This window comes from Perissodus microlepis, chromosome 23, assembly GCF_051167445.1.
Source record: "Perissodus microlepis isolate ML-2025 ecotype Zambia chromosome 23, ASM5116744v1, whole genome shotgun sequence".
NCBI lineage: Eukaryota > Metazoa > Chordata > Actinopteri > Cichliformes > Cichlidae > Perissodus > Perissodus microlepis.
Genome location: NC_140482.1, coordinates 6,687,754 through 6,707,836, shown reverse-complemented (window position 1 = coordinate 6,707,836; position 20,083 = coordinate 6,687,754). Strand labels below are relative to the sequence as shown.

The window sequence follows — 20,083 nt, the reverse complement described above, 5'->3', positions numbered from 1 at the left end:
TTTCCACTGAGGTGAGATAATTCACTGGTTTGCAATGCAAATGTAATTGCCGGTTGCACTTATACCATGAGCTCTTCCAGAACAAGGAATTATCGGGAAATTGTGATTCATGAATATTCTGCAAACAAGTAAAATTGAACTGTTTCCAGTTAAAAGTAATCTTTACCAGCCCCCAGAAGGTCACGGGGACATTAGGGGAGGACAGCACGTACTTGCAAAATGTTAGCATGTTAGCTTTTTGACAGAGTACATCAGCTTGAAAAAGGCTGTTGATTTTCCATTGTGATCCCCTTGCAAAAGCAAAGGGGAAAAAAAGACTACTGTGGAGCAATTATCTCTCCATCCCATAGTCTGCATGTAAAAGATGAATGCTGCCAATGTTATATCACACTCTGGTTTGTGGACCACCACCTTAAAGCTTCAAGCAGGAAAAAGTATGTCCAACAGCTAACACTAGCTAGATTGGTTAGCAAGGTGCATCAGTAGATATGGGTTCAATGCACAGACACACAGTTAAATGGTAGCGTGCAAATGAAAAATAAGAATTTTCCTGTGAAATTACCTGCAGCAAATCATAGTTATTATGCAACGATTGCAATAAAAATGCCTCTTAAGGCACCAAGCCGAGCAAACACTTTGCAGCCTAGCCATCACCTCTCTGTCCCTCCAAATGTCCATGCCCGTGTTTGTATTAGGGCTTACCTTTAGGTCTTAATCCAAGTTAAATGAGTGGGTTATGTAATATCTCACACCCTGTGTAATTATGGAAAAAAAAAGTTGGAAAACTCTTTTTCTTTGCTCTGGTTTATCCAAATTCCCATTAGGCCTCGCAGAATCGGCATGCTCATTCTGTGCTCTTTCTGAAATTTCACAGTCTGAGCAGGTCAGCGGGTTTTGTGTATTGTTTGACATCGTCCGCTTTCTTGGCCATTGCTTGATTGGTACACATATGAGCACTACCTGTTCCAGCATCTCCGAAGCGCACCGACTCAGACTCGAGCACCGGCTGAACTCCTGTTCACACTCCTGGGAGACAAAGACAAGAGTTGAACAGCTCGTTCCAGCATTATGTTTCTACCCGCTGCTATCAAGAATTCTCACACACACGTATAACACCTTTCTCCCTCTTTTCTCCCTACAAAGTCACAATGAGTGATTCCATCCACGGACTCCTCCTCCTCTGTCCTTGTCTCTCCAGCTCATCCCTGAGGCTCCACGTTTCCCTCTCGCTTCTTTTTTTGTTTTAAGTCACTTCATTCCAATGCTGCACAGCAACCGGGTGATTTTTTTCTTTTCTTTTTACCCCCTCCCTCTCTCCCGCTTCTCCATCTGGGCCAGCAAAGGCCTACAGGGACTTATTTGGTGTCTGTCTTTATCCCCACAGCTCGTCTGTGGCCTACGGGCAAACTGCAGAATGTGATCTGTCTGCGAGCTGATAAAAATCTCCCGTTCTCCTCAGTGCTCGTGCCCACTCTCACTTCAAAGCACTTCACCGCGCTATGTTTAGATTTAAGAAGATGGAGTTTCGACAGGGTCAGCTATGTGTTTGTGTTGTCTCCGCTGAGGTCACATTTCCGCCGTCATTTTAAATCATGACACCATTCCTCTCAAAGGTGCCAATGTGCACAATGGGCATTTTTGTTGTAGCACCTGCATTTTCAAGGTAATGTCAAGTTCTTACAGTTTTTTTTTTTTCTTTTTATATTTCAAGCTTTTACCTCTAAAAAAGGAGGCATTAAATGCAGGCACTTGTTGTTCATAAAGTCATATTTTTATAGAGGAATCTAAAAGGATAAGCGTGATTTATTTCATCACTTAAGGCTCTGAGTGTCTTCCTAATTGACTTTTAAATCAAGTGGCTGGAACACTAAACAGGCCACTTCATCACCCCCCTTCCACCCAAAAATCTGGGGTTTTGTGCATTGTCTGTACTTCACAAAGAAAAGTGCTGCCAGCAGTGAGCTGGGAGGCGAAAGGGACATCATGGGCCAAGAGGATGCAGTGCTGGCAAACATCTGCAAGTACTGCACTCTGCAGAGTAAATTGCTTCTTTGCTAAATTTCCAGAGAGAGTTGGAGGGAGTTGGCTTCTAGGTAGCTTCTGCTAAAGCTCCATCATACAAGGAGCAATGTTTTTTTTGGGGAAACATTGGGGATTTTTCCAATCCCATCAATTGTTTTTGGAACTAAAAAAAATCTGGAAAAGCCTGGACAAAATATAAGAAAGAAAAATGCACCTAGAGATACATCAGGATAAACGAGTTTTGGGGTTTTGTTTTTTTTAAACTGACCCCTTCAAACCACTGCAGTAATCCTCTTCTTTAAAGGTCCTGAAGTTGGCAGGGCTTGCATCAAAGCATCTGAAGGTCAAACAGATCAACCTCACGACATTTTCAGCAGGCCATTGGAGAGCATGAGTAGCTGGATGCAATCATCAAAGACTCCGTCGCCGGTGGTGGCGTCAACCCCCACATCTAAAAATCTGTGACCGGAAGGAGAAAACAACAGAGGACTGTTTAACGCGTGCTGTGGAGATGATGCCTTCTCAGAGCACAAACGCATGACTCAGCACAGCTGGACGGGGAACTGGCAGAGTGATGCTGCTGTTTTTGGTTTTTTGGTTTTTTTAAAAAACCTGGTTTGAACTTTAAGGCTGTTTCTAGACTTGTGCACACTCTCTGGTTACATCACAGGGGGAAAAATCTGTTTCTTACACACATGAAGACATGCCTTTTGGAGGCGTCATAACCTGGAAAGAGGGGACACAAACCATCTGCACACACAAACCCTTGCAGGGGTATTTGGATGTTATTTCAGTGAACAGTGGGAGGCTAACAGAACCGCAGAGGAAGACAGGAACAGGGACACGGCCCCAGTAAATAAACAACACCCCATGGCCACTGCCATGGCCACACACACACTAACACACATGGAACAGGTTTAGGATCCATGTTGATTGAAGATAGGTGCGACAGCAAAGCACACCAACATGCAAGTCCCCATTCTGATGTCAAAGGCTCCTTTCCAGAGGTTACTGGAACTGGAACTTACTGATTTGGTTTAGCATAACATCTTAATATATTGTTAATGCTACAGTCACACAAGGGGAAAGCAGTGGTTGAAGGCTGTGGCACAGTCAAATTTGTTGTAATCTCATTGCCTTTGAGCTAGTTGTTTCAAAGACAGACTAGGTCTTCTTCAGAGTGACTTTTTTGCATCAAGACAGCATTAAAACATCAATAAGTTAGTCTGCTATCGGTTTTAAATTGACTGGGGCTACGTTAGTGATGAATTGTTATGAATTTTCAAAAATCAGAAAGCTGTTACTGTCTGCATACGCAGAAATTCGCATTAACTACTCGCATTCAGAGTCCAATAAGGACCTCTTAGATTTGAAACAGAAATTTAGGGATAGTGCTGTACTCGCTACAGGACAGCAGTTCACCTGTAGAGTGACACCGTATAGGACTGTAACCCCAATACACCACCAAAGAAGTTGAACCTGTGTTGCAAACAGACGTTTCATAGATGAGTTGCATTGATCTGGGGAGGCTGACTCAGCGTGTTGGCAAACTCTGCATTTTTAAATTAGACTAGCAAGTATTTGCTAACTTTTGCTAGTTTCATAGTGATTGTTTGGAGACCAGTTGCAACCAGAAAGATTTTATACATGAGGACTAAAAATATATAAATGAATAATACAGCAACAACCATTAGCCCACCATCATGACAGGTCTCCACTGCTGTTTTGCTGCTGTGCTGTGTGCCTGAGAGCAGCAAGCAGCAGGTACTCTGACACCGAGCTGACATAAAAGTGTACATACATTATGGGGCATAAATAAAGCAGCACTTAGGTATATTTTCAGTTTTTTTTAGTTTGAGGAGTACCTGCTGAACTCTGCAGTCTCTACTGTGCCATCTCTCTTTCTCTTTGTTTTAAATCTCTGTGAGTACGCTATGATAGAAGTATCATTATCAGGGGATGAACACGAGGCTCTCTGCAGACATCCTCATTGCCCTCCGAGGTCCATGCAGACACTACATTACAATGCACCAACTATGCATTAGTCCTCCAGGTGGACTTGGAGGGGAAGAAAAAAAATAAGTATAATAAGAACAGCTACTCACCTCTGATGTCTGCAGCTGTCTATATGTGCGTCAGCAGGAGGGTAAAATCCCAGCCTCAGTCTCTTTATTACCCACAGAAAGGCTCAACAGTGTTAAAGAGAAAGATGCACGCACCAATGTGTATGTGCAGTCAAACTGACTAGCAAAACATGGAAACAGCCACATCTGTGAACACCATCGCCCGGCCGTGTTTAAAATCTCATATTTGCAACCAATAATTCATCAAAAAATCCAGCTGCTTTGCACAGATGCTTTAACTTTAAAAGACAAGCCTACTTTGAATGCTGTGTCATCATTCTTGGCTGATGGCAGCTTAAACAAATCAAATCCTCTCTCACTCTCTCTCTGTGTTTGTCCACTTTTAGCCAGTAGCGTCACTGGTTTTCACAGCGATGTGCACAATGTTGTGTTGAGTATGCTTCCTCTCTCGCTTCTCTGATGCATGTAAAACATTCAGTCTATTTGGAGTTCATGTAAACAGTTTGAAAGTTTAAACTGGAGAAAATGTATTTGGACAGATAAATTAGCTTTGCGTGCAGCTGCGGCAAAGCATACGAGTCACCAGCACCGCTCTGAACACTCTGTAGCTAATGAGACAAAATATCTGTTGGCCCGGTTTGTTTCATCCTTACATGGACCTCTAGCACACTCGTCTAGTCAGAGCCTGAACTCAACTGTAAGGAAATGTAAAGAGCCATTGGAAGGTCAGAAGCTGAGGCCTGCACAAACACTAACAATGATGACAATTACCAGCAGATTGGCCTATTACCAAACTAGACTGCATTCCAGTCTGAATGTGTGTAACCTTTGGTCCCCGTGTGTGTGTATGTGTGTGTGTACCATCTGCTGCTAACGAGCTCTGTGTGAGCAGGGTCCAGGTGTGGGAGTGTTTAGTGTACACTGGGGGGCAAGTGAGCCTCCTGTTTGTGATCCGCACACACAGAGCCCTCCTAATTCGACATAATCTTGTGTGCCGACGGGCTCGATTCGGCTTAGCATGAAAGAGGTGCTTCGACCTTTTCGAGCATGAGCTGGTTATTAGCTGGTAACTATGCCAACAAACTGCCTCACAAGAACACTGCAAATCCAAGAATTTTGCCCGGAAAAAAAACCTTTCTTTTGGAAGAAGATGCTCAGCCCAGTGGCTTTGCAAAATAAAGGAAAAAAAACACACGAGAATGAAAAATAGAAAAATCACTGCTCTGGACCTGACATAGTTATCAGTGGTTAACATGAGTATTAATACTCAAACTACTACTATTGTTCCTCTTATCTTTCCTTAGTCGAGCTATATGATTATGCAAAGACTTCCACAGCCAAATTTGAGGACCCTCGATGTGGATGCACATCACAGCTAAATAAAGAAGCGGTAAAATGTTGCTCTATCTTTAAAAAACTGCAAAATAAGAGGAGGATGCTCTCGCAGATTAACGATGATACCTAGAGTATATCAAGCAATCCACTAATGCCGACGTTAGAAACAACTTATCCCTAAGAACGTTAAAGCCAACGGAAAAGAAGTCGTCTTAACTTTACCGTCACTCAACCCTAAATAGGATTAGAGCTTTAAAAAAAGCGCACAGCTGTTGTGCTTGTCTACATTTAAAAAGCGTGGTTGAAATTTAAAGATTTGTTCACCTCAAGAAGTGCTTTTCAAAGCTTTCAGGTGAGAAAGCACCCACTCAAAGAGAACGTACAGTGTCAGATTTAGCTCTGTAGTCATTAACATTTTAAAGCCATGTTTGGATGAAACTTGTTTTTGCAGGTGTGTTTTTGAATATATAAATATATATATATATATATATGGATGTGGTGGTTTCTTTATGTTTAAAACTCCAGCTGTCAGCAACTAGTGGCAGCAGTAGTTAGATACTCTTTGGCTCACAGGTTCCTGCTTTGTTTGGTGTTCTCTTCTACATGTGCCTCATATTTACAGCTTCTTTCCCCTGTTCTGTTTTCCCTCCCTCTTATCTATTCTATCTCCTCCCACGGGGGAGTCAGCAAAATCTCATCACAGTGATTTTTAGGGAGGGTGGGGGGAGAGAGAGGATGGATATCGGGTGGGTTCCGCCTCATCGTGCCAGTCGGATGCGGGGCTCGCGGGGTGATGTTGCCAACAGGAGGTGGGCATGGGGTGCCAGGCACAGGCTCCTACTGAGACACATGCTTAATTAGCATCCGAGATGGATGGAGGGAGGAAGAAAAGCATGGATGGATGGCAATACAGGAGGCTAATTATGCAGTTTGAAAAGAGACGGCGGAGTAAAGCGTCTTGGAAAAGGCGAATCTTAGCATCTCAGTCAGAGAATGAAAGCGCTGCTCAGGCATTGTGTCAAAGCACTTGGACTCTCATTTGAGGCTTATTGTATATATGAACATCACAAATTTCCAGCACAGCCAAAAGTGCTTCAAGAAATTCATTTCCTGAGCTCTGGCAATGCTTTCTGATGAATGCGACAGCTGCGCTGCTAGAGCTGAGTGGTGTGTGTTTTTCAATGCGTATCATCTGGCACTGTCAAGGCAAAGCTTTCTAATTTGGAAAAATGGAAAAGTGGCATTCTGCTCATTCACACTCGCGCACGTGCCAACCATTCTGTCATTGCGAGCGTTTGTCAACTGGCGAACTGCAGCACGTGCGATGACTCGACACAATTATAGACTTTATATCCTCTGTTATGTTTAAGCTCGTTTGCTTTCCCACGATGAGAGAGTATAAAAAGCAGTCTCTGGATATTCTTATTGTAAGGTTTTAGTGCAAACTACACACAAATAAATGCAAATGAACACAGAGGAAGTGCAAGCAAGATTAAAAGGGGGGCAGATTATGCTCATTTGCTACCTTCATGTTTTTTCCTTGGTCTTCATTAGAGTAGCTTTGGTTTTAACCATGAATCATGCAATCTCCCTTCGTCTTCTGGGCCTCATACTTCATCACCTGGGTTATAACAGCTTTCCTCTGATTGGCTGCCCCTCAGAAGGTTTAAACTGCATGGGGGTGGAGCTTCTGTGTGGGCAGTTACTTCTGATTTTTAATCTGAGCACCCACTATTGCACTAACAGTGTAAATATGACAGAAAATAAGGTAAAGCATTATTAGGTCCCCCTTTAGTTTCACCATATGGCACTACTCCCTATCATTGGTGTGCATGTGCAGAATCTGGCTTTCTTTCAGCTACCGCCTGCACATGACATTAACTTTGGCAGTGATAGCTGCACAGGCACAGCAGCAGCCATGCTGTACATACACACAGTGTTTTATATGAAGACGTCAGGTTCATCACCATGACGCTTGAGGAAAAGTGCATTTGATCCCTCTCCACCTTTCTGAAGTTCTTTTGCTCACTGACCGCCTCCTCAGAAGTCTGACTGCTGCATTTCCCCTCTTAACCGAGATGAATTTCATATTGCTGTTTTACCAGTTGCCATGGTGAGACCGAGACTTGTTTTGTGTGTTTGTTTACTTGCATGTATGTGTCTGTGTACACCGCAGCAGTATTTCAAGGCACATCATCTGGCACTAAAGCCGGCTGTCTAATTTAGGGGGAAATGGGCTTCCGTCTGAAAAGCATCCATGTGACAGGCATCCATAGTGTGTGTGTGTGTGTGTGTGTGTGTGTGTGTGTGTGTGTGTGTGTGTGTTTGTGAGTTAATAAAGGGATCATCCAGACCTTTGGCTGCAGGCTATTATGTTAATACAATCAATGGACAAAGAATTTCACTCATTTTATCTAAACACACATTTCCTCCTGTCCTCATCATTCTCTTCCTTCTCCTCCTCCTCTTCCCCTTTTTTTTGTCTGTTCACAGTCAGAAGATGTATTACGGCTTGTCCGACACACAGACACACACAGAAGGTCTTCCACCTGAGTCCCAGATTCTTGCTGCTGCTAATGCCCCCTTTACCTCACATTATTATGCATCTCTTTGCATAATGGCCCCTTCTCTCGCGCACACGCTGCCATCCAAAGATGGAGAGTTCACTTTCTGACATTATATTAAAACTGCACACAGACACACACGCGCACACAGTCGTCATGACTAGCACAATATTAGCATACTATATACACACACAGGCACAAAGCCACTTCAGCGAGTCAAGTAGCAGCCTTGCCCTAGCCATGGCTCTGATGTGCTTCACTTCCTGGCTCCCATTCATAGGCATTAGAGCTCTCTACATTACAGAGACATGCTAATGATATCTGGTAATGCGCCACTGCAGCATTGACATGCAGAATGAGTTTGAACTCATACATACATGCAAAACAGAGCGATAGACTGGTCTTGCATGAAGTCATGCGGACACTTTTCATAGTGTGTCTGTGGTTTTAAATGCTGTGTACGTTTGCTGGCTTGCATCGTTTTGATAGCCTGGATCAAACGTACGGCTGTTTGCCTTTTTCAGATTTCCGGGTGAGCATCTGTCAAATTCACGATTAGCTTGTTTATGTCAGTTATTGTACATATGGTTGCTTTTGTGTGTTTGACCAGCTTTCTAGCGCGTGCGTGTTGTGCTGCAGTGGTGGATGGAACGTTTGACCATTGAAATGTCGATTGGGTAAACAGCCTGTGTTTATATGTGAAAACTGAGAGTCCAGAATACAGATAATTGAAATTGTGTGCTCTCCCCATGTCTCTGCCTCCACACTCCTCCCTCCTCTCGTGCCCTCAGGGGCGGCTTGTTTAAAACCATTTGTATTGTCGCGATCTTGGAGCACGTGCACTTGTATGCAGCTAAATTTGATGGTAAACGTTAGACTTAAGTTCCAATTAAGTTGGATGATGGTGTTTATGGTGCAATCACTGTGCTAAAACACCGATGCATCTCAAATTCCCCTCATTTGTACAAATCCTTAATAAAATCCAAAAATGTCTTGGATCAGGGGTGTCAAACATAAGGTCTGGGGGCTAGAATCAGCCCGCCAAAGACTCCAATCTGCCCCACTTGATGTCTTAGGAAAATGTGCAGAGGGGCATAGATTTTAGACTTTTAACTTGTATATTCATGAGTTTAAGAGCTTTTCCTCCCGTTAAAGACCTCCTCATTCATAGTACACCAAAGTTTATTTAATTAAAGTTTAAGTTTATTTAAATAATTGAATTATTACAGGACAGTCTGAGCCATTTTCTGTAATTTTACAAACCTGTTACTTACTTTTTAGTCCCAACATGTCACGCTAACAGATTTCTTCCATTTACTCCAGCAGTGTTTCAATATCATGTAGAAAAACTGACAATGCTACATTTTTAAATGCTTTTGTCCAGCACGAGTCAATTTCCAGCTTCCAGTACAAAGGATGAAATGGTGAATATGATAAAAAAATAAGAGCTTCTTAGCACACCTCCTTATTATTATATTATTATTATTACTAATATATCCTTTAGTTAAACATGTAGCCTCATTGAGATCAAGGTCTTTCTTTCCAGAGAGACCTCAACCAAAAGAAACATGCAAGGATTGAAACAGCTACATAATAAAAGGCCACATTTTACATGATCACACATTCAGAAAGAAATCTACGAGAGTCGTTGCAGATGGACAAAAATCTAATATTGGAAGCAGAGTGCACCGTGCAGTGACCTGCAAGTCTGTATTGTGGTCAGGAACATAAGAAAATGAACATAGCATGTTTATTTTTTTTAAATTGGCTCTCATGCCCTGTATGGAAATGTCTGTATTCATCATGGGTTTTCTACATTTATTCACATTTCCCTTCCTCTGTAAGTAATTACAAAGTGCAGGCGATAACCTGTTATCCAGGAAAACAACGGAGAGACGTGGAGAAAGAAAGGGGAGGGGAAGAAATTTAGCCGATTGTTTTTCTGCTGCGGTGTTTCAGTGAGGATGAAAAGTTGACCTGAAAATGCAGGGCTGTGTACCAATCCATGTGGAAACTGTCTTTGCCAATTTATCCGCCTAAGCATGTGGACGGCTTTAATCATTCGGTCACTTCCTGGTGATGGCCTCTCTGATGAGAAACATATCAACCGTCTTTTCAAATCATACTTTGAATTTCTTATTCTTTTTTTCTTTACACGTGGCTGGCATGTTTGAAAGAACTGTACACACACACGCACACGCACATTTATCAAAGGGGTACAGCATCCACTTGGAGGCGAGTGTTTATGTTACCACATGTGGGGCATTCCACGACTCCTCGCTCTCTAATTTTTGTTTATACTGAAACCTTAAGGCTGCACACGAAAGCACATGTGCTTTGAATGCTTAATGTACATCAACAGAGTTAAATTACCACCGGACTACTGAAATATTACTGAGGTTAAACATGTAGCCTAAGGACATGTGTGGTCTGCACTGCAGGGTTTAGCTCCTTAAATAGGCCTAAAACTTTATTTATTCTTTCAGGTGACTTCCATCGACGCCGTTGTGGGTTCGTTGTTCGGTGTTTGGGCCATTTTGATTTGTTTACTTACATTGCTCGTCCTGTGTTTCCTCACAGATGGCACCCAGAGGAGCCGACTCTCGCCCTGACCACCAGTATGAAGAAATAGACCGACAGTACCTCACACAGCCCAGGTGAGACAGCTGTGTGTGTGTGTGTGCCTGTTTTATTCTTCAGAGCAGGAAATGAAGGGCTAACTTTTTGCCACTCCCTCCCTTTGTGTCTCCCCCACTCTCACAAGCGCACACTCACACAGAGCGCAGCACAGACTAATCCTCTTTGGAGCTTATAATTAAATCTGGAGTGTTTGCCTTGGGAGTGTCTACTCATCCCAGGAATAGGACTGATCAGCTCTCCAGAGAGCAGGGCACAGGCAGAAGGATTTCTCTCCCACAGACACACACAATCATGGAGGATGGTTTGCTCCCATGCAGGATGTATAACCTCTAGTGTGGGTTTAATGGAATTGCACATTCCTCCTGTTTGCTTAACCGTGCTCTTGTCAAGCTATATAGCACATATACATTTGCCCAACCACGCCAGAATATTCACTGTCTTATGCGTGTAAGCGTATGTATGCACATGCTGAGCAAACGCCATTTTCGTGATGTTCGCGGCCCGGCAGCTAAGTGGAGCGTGGAGTGGCACTGCGCATGGAAAGCGAGAGGAGGAGAATGAGGAAAAGAGGGGACACCGGGATGGAGAGCAGGAGAGTGAGAAAAAGAGAACAGTCATTTCACGGGTTATTGCCCCTCCTGATATGACAGGCACCAGGGAGCGCAGACATCAGCACCAGCTCAGTGGGTACGAGGCGCACTGAGAATCTGAGAGAGAGAAAGCAAAGGAGAAAGAAGGACATAACCAAGCTGCGCAGGGATAGAGAGATTATCCAGCTGTAACTAGGGGGACAAACCCAAATGGAGGCAGGTTGAAGGAGATTTGAATGACCTTTGACAGACCAAAGCTTCCCTTTTATTGCACTGTGATAATCCATCAGTCAGGTTAGCAAGGAAAAGTAAAACAACTTTAAGTCATTTCAGCATCTCGGATGTGTAGATTTGAATCTCCTTGGATTTGGAGTTTCTTGTTTGGCAACATTAGAAATTTGAAGATGCTTTATTGGGAACGTGAGTTTATCGGGAAAGCATGAACGCTGTCCCAGCCAAGGATGAAATATTCCAACATTTACTGTTTCGCAGCACATGATAGTGTTAAAAGTCTAACTCTCAGCTCATAGATGGATAGATATCATAGACTAAAACTATTCTGGGAGATCTTGAATAATTAGTCATTCCTGAGTCACTCGGAAGTTCAAAATACTACTCGGGCAGGGAAAGCATCAGTTTATATGCCGGGATGTGGAAAATGGTGGAATGATCTCCGGCACCAGAGAAGTGGAGATGCAATAGTGAAATGTAAACTGCTTCCAGCAATATTGCTAGCACAACTTCAGCTGTTCGCAAGCAGAGACAGCATGCTAACGCTAAGCTAGCCCAGAACCCAGAGTGATGATAAAGCTGAGTGCATGCTGACCCCAGACCAGCAGCCAGAGCCTGAACTTCACAAGGTAACAGAAGCAGTGATGAGCAGTCTCGCTTGTGCTTTATAGCCTCCATCTCTGTCTGCTCTACAGTAGAGTCACTGCGATGATGTAATATGGCCTCAGGTTTATATTGTCAACTGGTAATTATGAGACAATGGTTTCAGGTTGTTTTCACAGAGTAACACGAAAATAAAGTAACAAGTACTGTAACACATTACGTTTTCTGGCGAGTAATTAGTGAACATTTGATTTTAGTTTGACCAATCTCCCACTCAAGACTGCCCCCTTGTGCACATCTGGACTCCTTCCAGCACAGCTGCTATTTTTAGATTGCTTTTTGTGCAATTTCATCATGAACCTCAAACTTTCTCCGAGCCCAAACATCCATTTCTGCATCAACCTGACCTGACTTTGACGTTGCCCCTTTCCTACAGTGAAATTCGAGATAAATGGCCATTGTTTTGACACTGTGGATGGGGCCCAGCAGACGTCACAAACACACAAGTCCCTGGATCAGAATGAGTTGTCCGAGGAGTGATCTGAAAATAGCTGCAGCACTGCGCAAAGGGATGAACCTACAGAGGGAAACTGGCCATTTTTTAATTACACAGATGGGCTGAGTCATTATAAATTGAGTATGTGGGTTTAGATGCTGGTCAGGCAAATCAAGCAATTTAAAGATCTTATGAAGTCTGGGAAATCTTACTATGTAATTGTTCTCTATTTTCTGACATTTTTATTAAGGAAAACTTAATTAACCGATGATGAAAATAATCATTTGTACCGCCTTAGTGGTCTCTTGCTCTAAAATGTTTTTAGAGCATATAAATGATAATAACAGATGCTTTATATTAAAGTGGCCTCCTTCAGATTCTCTGGCTTTCGTAATTAGACACAAACACAACAAGTGAGGTTCAAATAATGTTCATTACCTCGAGAAATTTCCCTCACTGTTATTTAACTTTCTTCATCTCCTCTTTGAAGTATTTTTGGGTCCAAGACCCATAGGATGTGATCCACTTGAAATGCATATGCTACAGTTAACACGCTTCTGGGGACATTTGAATCAGCAACAGAGCAAAAAAAAAAAAAAGCCAGAGCAACAAAAGGCAGAGGAGAAGTGCCAGATAGAGTTTGAACACTATTCAGACTCACATGTTTGTGTTTTTGTTTCTGATGTTTCTGTAAAGATAAATCACGGCTCCTCGGTCCCCAAGACTCCTCTGACTCTCTCTAGCATAAATACCAAGGCGAGAGGAGGAGGGGGGCACAAATATATTCCGGAATGTGCTTTATTTTTTCTTTCCTCCTCCTTCTCCCTCTTCTTCTTCTTCTTCTTCTTCTTCTTTTTTTCATCGTGAGGGGGAAAAACAGGAGAAAAAGGGAGAGCAGACACAGCAGTGAATTGAATGCATTTTTCAAAGTGGAGCTGAACTTTGTGCAAAATCCCCCCGGGGGCCGCCATTATTGAAAGCCATTTCCTCTCAAAATGAGTGCGGCTCCACCATTGGCCTGGCTCTCATTAGCATACATTTGGCCTGCCTTTGTGTGGAGCCGGCTGGGGCTGCAGCTGGAGGGGTGGGAGGGAAAGAGGTGAGTGTGTGGGTGTGTGTGCACAGATAGTACAGGAGATGTATAAAAGCATCTCACAGATGGGTGGATATGGAAAGGAGAGGTAGGAGTTAGGATCGGTGATGTGGAGGCATTAAGGGCTTCAGGTAGAAATTCAAATATTTCGCTTTCAGTCGTCGGTATGCGTTAACAGATTACAGTTTTCCAAATGAAAGCACTTAAGTTTAGAAGATGTTTCTTAATGTTTTTTCCAACTCTTGAATGTTTGTTGGCACTTTGTGGTTATTGTGTTGGGAAAATATGGGGCTTAGTGCTAAGGGCTACTGCGTGGCAGCCAAGAAGAGAAGCTGAAGTCTGGCAAAGAGGATTTGGAAAGAGGGCTAGAAATGGCAGCATCGAGAGGTTTGCCCCAGGGGGAGGATAGTGCTGCTTTTGGCTCTTACCGCCCTCTCCACCGGCCATTAACGCTGGGGTGCAGCTCGACCTCCAGATTGCCCCCCGTGCTTTGGGAGGCACACACACACGAATGCCCAACACACACGCGACCATATGGAGAATATTAACATCATTACCAATTCAAAGCAGCGGGTCACAGGCGCGACGACCCAGCCCCGGGTTATCCAATCAGAGTGCCTTCGTGACCCGTTTCCCCAAGGTGATTGGATTAGGTTGCCAGGTTGGCGTAGCAACGTTTATCTCCAGGGCTGATAATTGGCTGATTAATGTGCAGCCGATGGCCAGAGAGTCAAGAGAGCACAGGGCTTCAGTCAGGAACCACAGTGAAGCTTCTCTCACATGTGAACAATGGAAATTATCCACTGAGAAGGACACAGAGGTTGGGCAGCATGTAAAAACTGTCCATCTGGCCACAGTAATCCCAACAGTGTATTTGTGGAGATGTGTGTGCCTCCCTTCCCTCACCAAAGGAAAACCAATAAAGGGCACCTCATTGTCTCTTAAATGATCAAACAGGTGAGGGTAACATATGCTGCAAAATGGTCAGTGAGCAACCTGTAACATGTGGTAGAGCTGAGCAGAAACTAGCAACAGTTGTAGACATTTGTTCTACACTTCTTAGTAAGTGTAGGAGGAAGACGAAATTAAATGACCAAATTCAGACAACATTCACCGACATGTTGGACTCATGAAGACCTCGAGCAAGTTCATCTCTCTGCACCTGTGTTTGCACTTAGCCGTTCTAAGGAGGTCCTCATGCTTGAATACTTGACAAGTGACTGAATCCTGTATGCTCTTAACAAGCACTCTCTGCTCCTCCTTAAAAACCAGGGGCCAACTTCTTGATTGTCCTTAGCATGCTGAGTATCCGCTGCTATGTGGGAAAGTGTCCCTTAAGGACTCTCAACTGACCCTCATGAAAAGTGCACGTGCTCTGTTCCTGGCTTTACAGCCTCTTGGCTTTCTCCACCATGTTTCAGCACTTTTCACTCCGGTTATGTATGCTCAGATCCCGATGAGAGACACTAAGGCTGGAAACACCAAGCATCCCAGGTTTTTTTTTGTTTTTTGTTTGTTTTTTTTTGGGGGGGGGTGTTTTTTTTTTTTTAACAAAGTACTGCACAAATGTCTTGTGCAAGACTTTAGGTTTTTTTTAAATTGTTTGTTGAAACACAAGTCCTGTAAAAATTATGTTCCTCCTTCCTGATGTCTGATTTTTGCAAGTTTTTCTCACTTGCATGCTTCAGGTCATCAAAAAATGTTTTTATGTTAGACAAAAATAACCCAAGTTACTACAAAATGCTGTTTTTTTTTTATTATTATGATTTAATTTATTAAGGGAAAATAAGTAATTCAAACCTACAGGTGGCCTTGTGTGAAAAAGTAATTTCCCCCTAGAACTAATGACTTGTTGGGCCACCCTTGGTAGCGACAACTGTATTCAAGCGATTGTGATAGCTGGCAATGAGTCTTTCATATCACTGTAGAGGAATGGTGGCCCATTCATCTTTACAGTAGTGTTGTAATTCACCCACTGGAGGGTTTTCAGCATTAACGGCCTGTTGAAGGTCATGCCACAGCATCTTAATCAGATTTAAGTCTAGACTATAACTCCAAAAACCTGTATTTTTTATTTTTTGAGTTATTCCGAGGTGGACTTGCTGGTGTGTTTTGGATCATTGTCCTGCTTCATAACCCTTGAACTGCAGCACATGAACTCATGGCCAGACATCCACTTTCAGGATTTTCTGGTAGAGAGCAGCACTCATGGTTGCATCAATTACAGCGAGTCATCCCAAAGCAGCTGCAGACCATCAAACTACCACCACCACCATGTTTGACTGTTGGTATAATGTTCCTTTTATGAAATTAACAGGACGCAAACCTTCCAAAAAGTCCAACCTTTGTCTCGTTAGTCCACAGAGTATTTTACTCAGTCTTGGGGATCATCACGATATTTTCTGGCAAAACTGAGACGAACCTTTGTTGTCTTTTTGGTGAGCACTGGTTTTCTCCTTGAACTCTCCCATGGACGCCATTTTTGCCCGCTCTCTTTCTTATTGTTGAATCATGAACTTTGACCTTAATTGAGACATGTGAAGCCTGCAGTTCCTTTAATGTCATTCTGGGATGTTTTGTGACCTCCCAGATGAGTCCTCGATGCACTCTTGGAGTAATTCTGGTTGGCCGATCACTCCTAGGATGGTTCACCGCTGTTCAAAGTTTTCTTCATTCATGTATAAAGGCTCTCACTGTGGTTCACTGGAGTCCCAAAGCCTTAGAAATCGCTTTACAACCTTTTCCAGACTGATGAATTTCAGTGACTTTGTTTCTCAACAGTATCTGTGGCACAATATGTTGCTTTTTGAGATCTTTTTGGTCTACTTTACTTTGTCAGACAGGCTCTATTTAAGTGATTTCATGATTTAACAGGTCTGGCAGTATTCAGGCCTGGATGTGACTGGTAGATTTGAGCTCAGCTTTTCAAAAAAATGGATAATCACAGCTAATTCATCATTTAAGAAGGAGGGCAATTGTTACTAGCAGCGTGTCACAAAACATGTTTGTTTTGTTTTGTCCAGTCTCTAAAAAAAGGCCAACGATAGATAATGAGTATCTTTGCACTCATTTCAATAAATTGCTGCATTTATTTCCCATTTCCCCTGCAAGCTATAAACAAATGAGGGCTGGCTCAAGTGCTGAGCTAAAAGTACTGTATTAAACAATTGTCACATTTAATCACTTATTTCTGCCGCACTGTTATTTCTCCAGCTGGAAATAAAACCTTCGAGTCCCGCGTCTCACACAGTCGTACTGCAAGTGTATTATCATTTTAGTGCAGTAATATTGTTAGCGCCTGAAGTTTTTGAGCTCCTGATGAATTTATACGGCCTTTTCAAGGTCAGTGGAGAAATGATATTTGTTGCTGTCCCTTCTTTATTAAACCTCAATTCAGCATCTGCCAGCTTCAGGAGCGATCACCTGTGTCCCCACCCGCTGCCGTCCAGCTGTCGAATGACTCACTTTAAACTTCTCTAACTCATTTAAAGTATATTGTCTCCGTAGGTCATTTCATTCCTCGGGTTCTAGAGAGTTCTTATTTCCGCTGTGCTTTTTTTCCTGCATTTGCCCCATAACAGCTGGTAATGGCTCAGTAACCGAGACGATTGGTTTAGAAGTTTGTGCGGCCCACCCCTCCCTCGCTTTATTGTTAAATAATACCAATAAATAAGCAGCCCAAGAGTATGGAAAGCAATGTGTGTGTGTGTGTGTGTGTGTGAAGCACTGTGGGTTTATTCGACTGATTTCCCAAGAGGTGCACTGACCCTTCCCTTTTTTAGGGGGCCTTTAAGACAGAGTGGGCCCATTGGTGTGCAGAGGCAGAAATGTTTGTCCCGCTAACAGCGTTTGCGCTCAGACACAGAAAGCTGTAATGGAATCAGCAGCAGGAAATGAAGGGGCTTTAACCAGCTCTGTCGCACGCTCAGCCGAGGCACCGGCAGCTCTACCTGTTTACAATAACTCCACTTTTTCAGCTTTTTCCCCCCTGATTCCATCAATCCTTTTGTCTGCATTCTTCCGTCACTTCTGTTTATACGTCTCTCACTTCTCTTTGTTTCTCTTCTGTCTTTCCCATCCCTCTCTCAGGCCCTGCGCACGAGGGGGGGAAATGAAATCATGGCATTATAAATAAAACAAAAGATATATACACTTTGATGCCACAGCGGTGCCTTTAAGCTCGGTGAGAAATACAAAGACTGTCATGTACGAGTCTGCGTGACATTTAGTCCACAAATACAGACGGACAGGCGGGAGTCACCGTGAATTCAAATGCTCTCCTCTTTTCTCAGAATAAAAGGGAATGCAATCCAGTGGACGCACTGATAGGGCTAATAGAGAAATGTGCTGCAGAGGACCTAAAAGTTTCTGTGTTTAGTTAAAAAGAAATCCCACCTGCTTCTGCCATCAAGTGTTGCTTTACTGCTTTTCCCCTTTTCCCCTGCACGTCTCTGTTACCCTGCAGTACTGTCCAAGAACTAAATCCAACCTTTGACTGCCTCAGTAATAGCTTCTACTTTTGCTGCCATGGGAAATTGACTGTTTTGGGGTTTTTTTCTTCTTCGTGCAGACGCTCTGGAGCAGCAGCAGATAAATGCTTTGGATTTCAGACGAATAAATGATAGAGCCCAGAAACATGACATCACCGTCACGATGAACAGGGGCACCGAATGTCGCTGCGACTTTTACCAAAGCGCCTATTCTTAGTTTACATACAGCCTGTTGGGCTTGCTGCATCTCGTCTCTCCTCACCTTCTCATTGCTAACCCCAAAGTCCCGTTCTGCACCTGGACCCACCGTTACCTGTCACCGATACTGTACACACTCCTACTCCCCCCGGCCACCCATCCTCACTATATAGTAGCAGCGAGTGTAAACACGGGTCCATTTAAATGAGGCACGTGCGTGCAGGTGAGAGCCAATTTCGACCGCTGTTGTTGACATAGGCTGGTTTGATTAGCAGAGCTGCCTCAGCAGCCAGGACCAGAGTGGCTAATGGTTTCCTGTGCTGTGGGCCTGCTCTGTGTCGAACGCTCAGCACAGTGCCATTAGCGCTCCCACTCTGCGCACGTGCATGTGGACGAGGATGAATTTGGAGAATCTGGCAAATGCATCATACTCTAATGAATATGTCAATCTGCTAAATATACTGTATTACATCCTTTAAATAAACAATCTTTACAATAACTGATGACCGGTCTGTTTGGACCACAGGAAATAGTTTGGCTAAGGTCTCAACTTATCATAAAGAAACCTGAGAATGCAGGCACAGATGTCACTGCCTGATTTAAAGCCATTTCGGTCTGTTTGGGGTCTTATTTCTTCTAATTCTGCTGCTACCTCTGCAAATTATGACACAATAAGCATTTTTACCCAGAAAAAGTGTGCACAGACATTCATATGAATGACTGTGTGCGTGGGTGTGTTTGGCAGTGAGATGCAGCAGCTGTTTTTTTTTTTTTTTTTTAACAGAGCAATTAATGTATTTTGCATGCAACTCATGCTTGTTTGTCATCATTTGACTAACAGGTGAGTGCAAAAACCGGCAGATGTGCGAGCATATGTATCTGCATGCTCCCCTCATCTTCGCTATCCGAACATTAATAGATTCAATGTGCAAATGTCAGTCAGCTGACTTTTTTGTGAGATTGTGTCTGAGAGTTTGCAGACACTAACAGCCGTGTTTTCAGGAGAGTGAGGGGTTACCTTGGCTTTTACTGCCGTCTTTTTGGTTCACGTCCCCTCAGTGAGAAGGGTCAGTGCAAAATAATCACTTGTAGTCTATGATGAATAGTTCCTCAGGCAAGTCACCTGTACAGTTCTATATAGGACCGTGCACTTGGGGTGATTTGGTAAAAATTTCAATTGTTAAGAAAAAAAAACAGCCAGCTGCACGCAGTTATTTGTCCAGCTTGTATTGATGAAAACTGTCTTGTGGCTTATTGTGAGTTGAAAGCGGCGTCCTTGGCATTCTCGTGTTGAGAATAGGAGTTTCTGAGATTCTGTGAATACCTTACCACGTAACTCTGAAACAGAAGAGGTGCAGTTCCTTTTCCTTCTTTTTTATTACTCATAGATTTGTGGTTAAATCAAAGACCATATCTGGAGTCGGGGGGTGTAAAATTATGGGCTGTTCCATAATAGTTTACAGCTTTAAATAACAGAGGCCTCCTTTTATGGTATTTTATGATTTCTGGGAAAAGTACGCATTAGTGTAAATTATGCAAAACTTGTATTTCTAACTACTGTCCTTGGAGTTCACACCTTTTTGTCCTTTACATTATACAAATTTACATTGAGTCCTTAAATTTACCTTTATTATCTACATGTTTTAAAGGTTATTTGGGATTAATGCAAATGTTATTGTACACAAGAGTGCTGTTTCTCCAACTTTAATCATACTTTTTGCCTTTTGGAGTCGGAGT

At 43.1% G+C, this 20,083-nt stretch overlaps 1 protein-coding gene across 1 annotated transcript in view; it reads left to right on the top strand.

Moving 5' to 3' along the window:
• pard3ba (par-3 family cell polarity regulator beta a) overlaps window positions 1-20,083 on the top strand; it is a 196,633-nt gene that overhangs the window by 165,434 nt on the left and 11,116 nt on the right. The window contains exon 23 of the mRNA XM_084922436.1: window positions 10,586-10,662. Within this exon, the coding sequence (XP_084778562.1) occupies window positions 10,586-10,662 (77 nt within the window). The remainder of the gene's footprint in view (window positions 1-10,585; window positions 10,663-20,083) is intronic.